General features: G+C 35.2%; 1 protein-coding gene across 6 annotated transcripts in view; it reads left to right on the top strand.

The window, feature by feature from the left end:
• Nucleotides 1-7,500, top strand: part of Atf6 (bZIP_ATF6 domain-containing protein ATf6) — a 64,167-nt gene that overhangs the window by 55,704 nt on the left and 963 nt on the right. For all 6 annotated transcript variants that reach the window (XM_070114277.1, XM_070114274.1, XM_070114272.1 and 3 more), the window contains 12 exons: nucleotides 64-181; nucleotides 400-506; nucleotides 1,691-1,804; nucleotides 2,046-2,247; nucleotides 2,501-2,650; nucleotides 3,171-3,307; nucleotides 4,610-4,735; nucleotides 4,934-5,074; nucleotides 5,187-5,335; nucleotides 5,547-5,759; nucleotides 5,923-6,180; nucleotides 6,302-7,500. The exon at nucleotides 6,302-7,500 is cut by the window's right edge and continues 963 nt beyond it. In XM_070114277.1, coding sequence (XP_069970378.1) covers nucleotides 64-181; nucleotides 400-506; nucleotides 1,691-1,804; nucleotides 2,046-2,247; nucleotides 2,501-2,650; nucleotides 3,171-3,307; nucleotides 4,610-4,735; nucleotides 4,934-5,074; nucleotides 5,187-5,335; nucleotides 5,547-5,759; nucleotides 5,923-6,180; nucleotides 6,302-6,731 — 2,145 coding nt within the window. In that variant the 3' untranslated portion in view covers nucleotides 6,732-7,500. The remainder of the gene's footprint in view (nucleotides 1-63; nucleotides 182-399; nucleotides 507-1,690; nucleotides 1,805-2,045; nucleotides 2,248-2,500; nucleotides 2,651-3,170; nucleotides 3,308-4,609; nucleotides 4,736-4,933; nucleotides 5,075-5,186; nucleotides 5,336-5,546; nucleotides 5,760-5,922; nucleotides 6,181-6,301) is intronic.

Below are 7,500 nucleotides of genomic sequence, written 5' to 3'. Positions count from 1 at the left end.
ATATTGTATAATGGACATGGATCTAGAAAAAATTTATTTATGTATTTTTTTTCCTTCTTCCAGCTTCCTCTTGCTCTTGATGACTTTGAGCCAGTCTCCTCGTGGTCGTCACACAGTCCTGGAGACATATTCCAGACGTTTACTAACCAAGATAGTGTATCCTCCACCCTCAAGTCAGAGAGTAAGTGATCTGGAACTTGATTATTATTGTCTCATGATTGATAATTTTATTTTGTGGTATTTTATTTTTTGCTTTTCTTTTTTCCTTTATTCTTTCTTTGGTTTTCCTAAAATACTAAAAGATCTGTGTATACTTTATTTTTTTTCCCATATGCTCCATAGTCAGTAAAATTTCTTGATACAAATATTTATTCATAATTGGATTTGACAACTTTGCAGATGACTTTTCAGCGGAGGAATTGACTCAAGCACTGTATCCAAATTTGGTTGCTGGACAAGAAGCAGAAAATGAAACCATATCATCTGTGCTCATTGAAGATAAGATTGTAAGTACTGCGGCTTATGGAGATTTTCTCTCTTTTTTTACTGTGATATTTTATGTCAACTACAGTCTAGAATTACAGACATATGACATAGGCCACTTTATTAATATTGCAGTGAATAATGTGTCATGAATGTTATTTCACAAAATTAATTTTCATTAGCATTCTTGAGGATATGGAGAAAATTGCTTTTCTTTTCTTATTATGTCTGTGATTATTGCTTTTATATTGTCAAAAGTGGCTGGACTTGTAGCTAGCACTATACCTTTATACATATTTATAAAAATTTTAAAAAATCTGTTGCAAATAATTTGGGGATGTAGGTGATCAGTCACATCAGAATAACCAGAATCCATTTGTAGCAAAGATGATAATTAATGGAGCCATCTGTTGTTTATACTATGTACAGTAAGGTAGCCAAGAAAGATTTCTTTTCTTCTACTTTTGTGACTAATACATACATCAGTTTATAAAAACAAAGTTCAAGTTTCTTAATTGTCCTCCGTGCACAGGAGAATGAACAGTGACCGTTTTGTGAGACAGGTTCTATTATTTTTAGACTTGCTTCTTTCTCGCCTGGATTTTATTTTTATCTTTGTTTGTTAACATCTTTATAACCTACTTTCTCTTGCTTAACCATTTTCTGTAACTACAATGTTAAAAGTTTCACATGACCACCTGAGTGACTTCTAAATGCACCTTAGATAAAGAATGTGTTCTTCCATTTCATAAAGAATGTGTTCTTGATATAAAGTTAGAAAAATATATGTTGATCAGCAGTAAGGACAGCAATTAAATGAATGAAAACTGTCATGTATCCAGATGCATTACAGGATACCCAATAGCTTGTAGGAATATGACAAGTGTCTCAATTACATTTATGTAGATATTAGATTTGCAAGTTCCATGGTGTTTAGTTCATAGAAGGTAATCCTCCCTCCGTCTATACTAAAACTGCCTGTGTTGTATGTTTATTCATACTATGAAATCAGCTTGCAAATATTATTAGTATGACGCATTAAGGTTTGATGTCGTATTTATCTATAGTTTATGTTTTTTATGTGATTATGGCAGCACTTTTCTTAATAAGACAATCTTTAAACAGATAAAGAATATTATGGAGTAGTATAACCCATTATGGTTTGATGCTGTATTTATCCCTTGCTAATAAGACATTTTTTAAACAGATAAAGAAGGAGCCAGCTTCACCACAGCATTTCCTACAGATGCCACCGTCCCCAGATGATAGTCATGACATCTGGGAACTACTCTGTGGTCCTGATATCAAACCCAATGTCAAGGTGAGTCCCTGGTTCTTTGAGGTGTTTAATTTCTCAGATGATGTCATTTTATGGATCCATTCATAAGAGAGTTAGATGCTTAGATTTATTGTTAACTTATTTATTAATTATTTATTAACGTATTTATTTATTAACTTAGATTTATTGTATGTGTAGAATGGCTGTCTCAAATTTATTCAAAACCTCTATTTTTTTATGGAAACTAACTCTATATATGACCATCGTTATTTATGATTATCAGGCTCTGGACACTCCACCCGTGACCCCACCACAAAGTGAAGGATCTCCCCCGCATAGTCCCCAGCCTCTCTCGCCTGCAGGACCAACTGCAACCACAGTAGTCCTCTCCCCTCCTCACCAGCACCAGAAGCAAGGCACAAATGGCATGACAGCAAACCACATGACGCAACCCATCAAAGTTGTTACCATAACGACGAGAAATGGTGAATGACAGTGTTTTTGCTCTTGTTGCTATGATTTTTTTTTTTTTTCTGTTATGATTATTGTTATTATTGTTATTGTTATTATGATAATTATTATTTTTGTTATTATTATTATTATTATTATTATTATTATTATTATTATTATTATAATTTTTATAGTTATTGGTACTTGCCTTTTTCAGTATTACAACCATGTATGTAGATGAGATTTTTTAAAGATGATTTCAACATCTTTTGTTCTGTTTTCATGCAGGCACAGGTAATCAGGGGGCAACCAAAGGGGGTCGCATTACCAAAACCATGAAAATTCAACCCAAGATTGTGACCACAAGTACAACACAACCTCAGGTTATTAGCATAGTGAATTCCTCTTCAGGACCAAAGTTGACGCTGCCAAAAACTGGTGAGTTTCCCGTTAAAGTTGTTCTTCTTTAGAATATTTAAGCATCAGATGTGTGTTAGCATGTATGTATGTACATATGCGTGCGTACATGGGTCTGTGCCACAAACAATTATGACATAAAGGTTGTCTACATTTTCATGAATTATGATCTTATTGTATCATTTAGTAGAATGAATTATTTACCCATGTCATGATTAGCATGGTTTTAAACATTAGCACAGTTTCACAAAATTTTCTTGAATTGGGCCAGTACTTCCATTTAAGAAAAATGACCCTTTACACCTGTGTCAAGTAAGAGTGGTCTTGAATGGTTAATAAGTTGGTACAAATTTTGTGACCGTGAACCAACCAATCTTTTTTCATTCTACCTATACTTTTCTTTCTTTGTTTCTTTCTTTCTTTCAGTCTTCCTTTCTTTCTTTTCTATTCATCCTCTCTTTCTTTCTTTCGTACCCATTTTTGTTGTTTATGTATTCCATGGAGATTTCATGCAAACCTATCAAATATTCACTCCAAACAGTTGGGACAAGGACCATAAGCACGGGGGGAAGTACAAGGGTTGTCCAGCTGAAACCTCCTCCTCCTCAAGTGCAGTCTAGAGTAACAGCTGCCACACCTACAATTCCTAGCCCAGTACCATCCATCCTTACATCACAGGTATGCATTGTCTACTTCCTTTGAATTGTGAACTGTATTCATGTTGACAAATGTGAAAAAGGTATGGATGAGAATGAATGTCTTCACAATACAAGAGATGCATTTGACCAGTTTTGAATACATCTTCATCAGAAACGCATGGATTTCTGATGAAGATATATTCAAGACTGGTCAGATACATCTCTGGTATTATGAAGATATTCATTCTCATTCATACTTTTTCTGCCTTTGAATTGTATTGTTGTGTATATATTAACCCACAGTTCTCAAATTATTGCGGATGTTGTCGTGATAAACCTATTTTATGTTGAAAATGTTATGTCAAAAGTGTCTGTAACACATCTCTAATAAACCTAATGTACCTAACATAGTTTAGTACACGAGTAGAGAATACTGTACTATATATTGCAAGCCTAGGGGATGTAAGAAAGAAAAGATAATAGGTGAATGAATAATTTCAAAAATATATAAAATATAGTTAAGTTAAATATATATAAATATATATAAGATAAAATTAAGTTGAATAAAATATATAAAATAAAATTAAGTTGAATCATAATACGTTGCAGATTGCCTACATTGTACAGTCCTTTTTAATACAGAAGTTATTATCATAGGCATATTTTTCACTAGTCAAATAACAGAGAGAAAAGATAGATGAATAGATTAATTGTTATATTTATTTGGATAAGCCTTTTCTTTTTCTTTTTCTTTTTTTTTGAGAGACACAGACAGACAAGGGCAGACAAAGAGAGAGAAAATGAGCAAACATACAAACAAAAAAGCTAATAATCATGGTATGATAGACTATGTTAATTACTTTAGTCAATTATAATATATCACTGAGGAGATCCACAGGACTCTTCTCAATTATTCTTCCTCCAATATCTTTAAAGATCCATAAGTGATTAGCCTTCTGTTTTATGTAATTCCTAAACCTTTTATTCTGCATAACTCCTTAATGCTAATTTTACCAGCCCCCACATCCTACCCTTACACTTGGGCAATAGATTTCATGTTAAGGACAAATATACTTGACACTCTGACAAGTTCATTTTCAGGAGCATCTACCAACAGGTCCAATCATAACAATGCATGTACTGTTGGGTTGAGTTTAGCCCCACAGCAAAAATAGGTTTTGTTCAAACTGCATCTTGTCTTAAGAGATAATATGGGATGCATCGTTTCGTCAAATTAGACTGTATGGAAATTTATGTAAACCTCACTGGGTGTGAGATGGTTTATTATTATTATGATCAATACTATCACTACTTCAAATGTATTATTCCTTTTCCTCTATAGATAACCAGCCAACCCACAGTTCTTGGCACTCAGTCATCTGTAGTGCCCCCGGCAGCCCCCACCACACCCCTGGCACCTCTCGCTCCTGCCCTTGCTCCGGGCATGAAGCACGGCAACATTCCAGATGTATGTGCGATGGAGATTTTGTCTTTAATTTCATTCTTTCTTTTACTTTTTCTTTCTTTCAATCTTTTTTTTATCATATTCATGATTATTATTTTCATCATTATGTTCATCACTGTTGGTTTTACTATTATTTTGTTATTAAGATTTTTTTTCTTTTTTTTATATATAGATAATCATATGTATCATTGGTTTTTACAGCTGAAGGCACTGAAAAGACAACAGAGAATGATAAAGAACAGAGAATCTGCCAGTTTATCTCGTAAGAAGAAGAAAGAATATGTGACAGCACTTGAAGGAAACATTACTGAGTTACAAAATGAAAATAAAAGATTGAAAGAGGTACATAGAAGTCATAAACAAATTTATTTGTAGTTTTCATGTGTATGATAAGAAATTTATGCTCTTTTTGTTATGATTGTTATGGTAGTTTACTGTTGCATTTTTATTGCAGGACAATATCCGCTTGCAACAAAAGGTATCATCACTGGAGTCTGAGTGTGCATCATTGCGGCATGCATTGGGACGAAGCCCAAGCAGGAAAACCACCACTGCACTGTTCGCCATAATTTTCCTATTATCTCTGAACCTAGGTCCTTTGACGTAAGTACTTTGCAAAGTTTGATTTTTTTTTTTATGATTATCATTGTTCTTGTTGAGATCTTTCTTTATTTATGTAGAAATATTAGTTTTCCTTTTAAAAGGTATATGATTCCGACAGGGCTGGCCTCATATTGAGAGAATGTGCATGTATATGTACACATATAATAGGCCTTAACTAGATAGTGATCAGACACAAATCTACCTCCAACAGGGGCATTTTCCTAAGCAATGAATCAAGATTATCATCCTTAAAAAGAATGATGCAAGGAGGGGAACCCTCATCTCTCGGTTCTGGCTTTAAGCACCGCTCACTCCTCTGGGCCAATGAAAAACAGGCTTCAGCAGAGGAAGGCACAATTCCGAACTTGAACACCAACACCTCATCTATGTGTCCCATGTACATCAATGCAACAGAAAGTTTGAGGTAAGCAGTAAGATTGTTTTGGTCATATATTATCCTTTTGGGCCTCAGGGTAGTGTTACATACTGTTTCAAGAGGAGACTTAAGATTTAGGATTTATTTTACAATTTTAGTTTTTGTCCAACTTCAAATTCAGATTGTCACTGATAACGTTTGGTCCTTTTAGGCTGGAAACTGAATTGCGAGGCTGGTTTGAAAACAAGATGGACAAGAAGAAGAATAATCAAAGACCCCTATTGTCACACCCCAAGACAAGGGAAGGAAGGAACCGCCTTAACAAGCACAAAAACATGGGAGAACCAACCCAGAAACTCAGCAAGCAAGTTGGCAGTGAGGTCTGGAATGCCTTAGTCCCTCCCCAGCAACCTTCCAATAAACCAGCACCACTTTACCATTATGTTCACTATGTTGAGCCATCTACTAGGTAAGTTGTTTTCTTTTGAAGGTTATCATCTTGGCTTGATCATGAGTTCCCATGATGATTCTTTGCTCAATGATAAAGTGATCATAGGTGACTTACCTTGTGTATTGTTTTCTCTTATCAGCACTGAAGAAGACACCTCGGTCATGGCTACTGTCCCTCGTCTAACATCATTCCTTGAGGCTATCCAGAGGCGTGATGACACATACTATGTTGTGTCCTTCTCCCCTGACCATCTCCTCGTCCCTGCAACAGCACGGAATGACTCAGCCCGGCCTCGAATGTCGCTGCTAATGCCAACACCCCAGTCTATGAATGACTCTCTGGCTCCCCCTCCCAATAATGTGGCTTTGATGCAGATCGACTGTGAGGTCATGCATACACGTCTAGTCCATGTAGCACAGGAGCTGGTGCCACCCTACCTGCGCACAGACAGGAGCAACACATCACGGACATCATCAGAAGAAGCTACAACTGCCACTCCCAGGGAGAGACGAAACTCTCGGTCCAGGCCAAGACACACCCTAACAAAGCCCAGTTTCCCACACAAATAGACTACGAGTTGGGTGCACAATTAAGACATTAAAACAGAGTTGTTGAACAGCTCGTAAAATCATTTGTCGTGACAGAGGAATTGAGCTTTTGTCCTTTTGCTATTTATTGTCATATCTGTTTTTCTACTTTTTTATCTTTTTCTTTTTAAGTAAGACCAATTTTGGTGCTTTAATTATCTGCTTCAGAAGTATATTTTTATTTATTAATATTTACAGCTGTACAAAATTATTTTATAGAGACTCCATGAAATATATAATTGTTCTTAATTGATATTGATATATTGATATCGACGTGTATATCCAAAAGCCCAGTGATGTGAAACAATAGACTAAGGAAGTTACAGTGCTTTTACAAGAATATTATATGGACCCAAGTGAGTTAATCTCAATCATTCCATGATCTCATACAATTCCATTTGATTTTTTTTGTCTATTTTTTTCTTCCCTATTTCATGTTGAAATAAACATAGGAATAATCAAAGAGAGAATCATGTATTGTACTGTGCTACCCTCAAGAGACAAGCATCAAAAAAAGGCAACCCATCAATTCACGTGATATTGTAAGAGAAGACAGGATATACATTAGGGTGTGCTCTTATAAAAGGTGTTGAGTTCTTTGTACATAAAATAAAAGAATGCCACTTTTTGAGGATTTTGTGTGCTGGTGTAGGGTTCAAGTCTAGGTTGTTTGATAGGGTATAGTACAAGATGCATATTGTGGTTCCTTTTGTACATTTCAAAGTTAAAATTTCCGTGACTTATCAATTTA

Source organism: Penaeus vannamei, chromosome 35 (assembly GCF_042767895.1).
Source record: "Penaeus vannamei isolate JL-2024 chromosome 35, ASM4276789v1, whole genome shotgun sequence".
NCBI classification, from domain to species: Eukaryota; Metazoa; Arthropoda; class Malacostraca; order Decapoda; family Penaeidae; genus Penaeus; species Penaeus vannamei.
The sequence above is the reverse complement of the archived record's forward strand: the minus strand, read 5'-3'. Positions and strand labels throughout refer to the sequence as shown.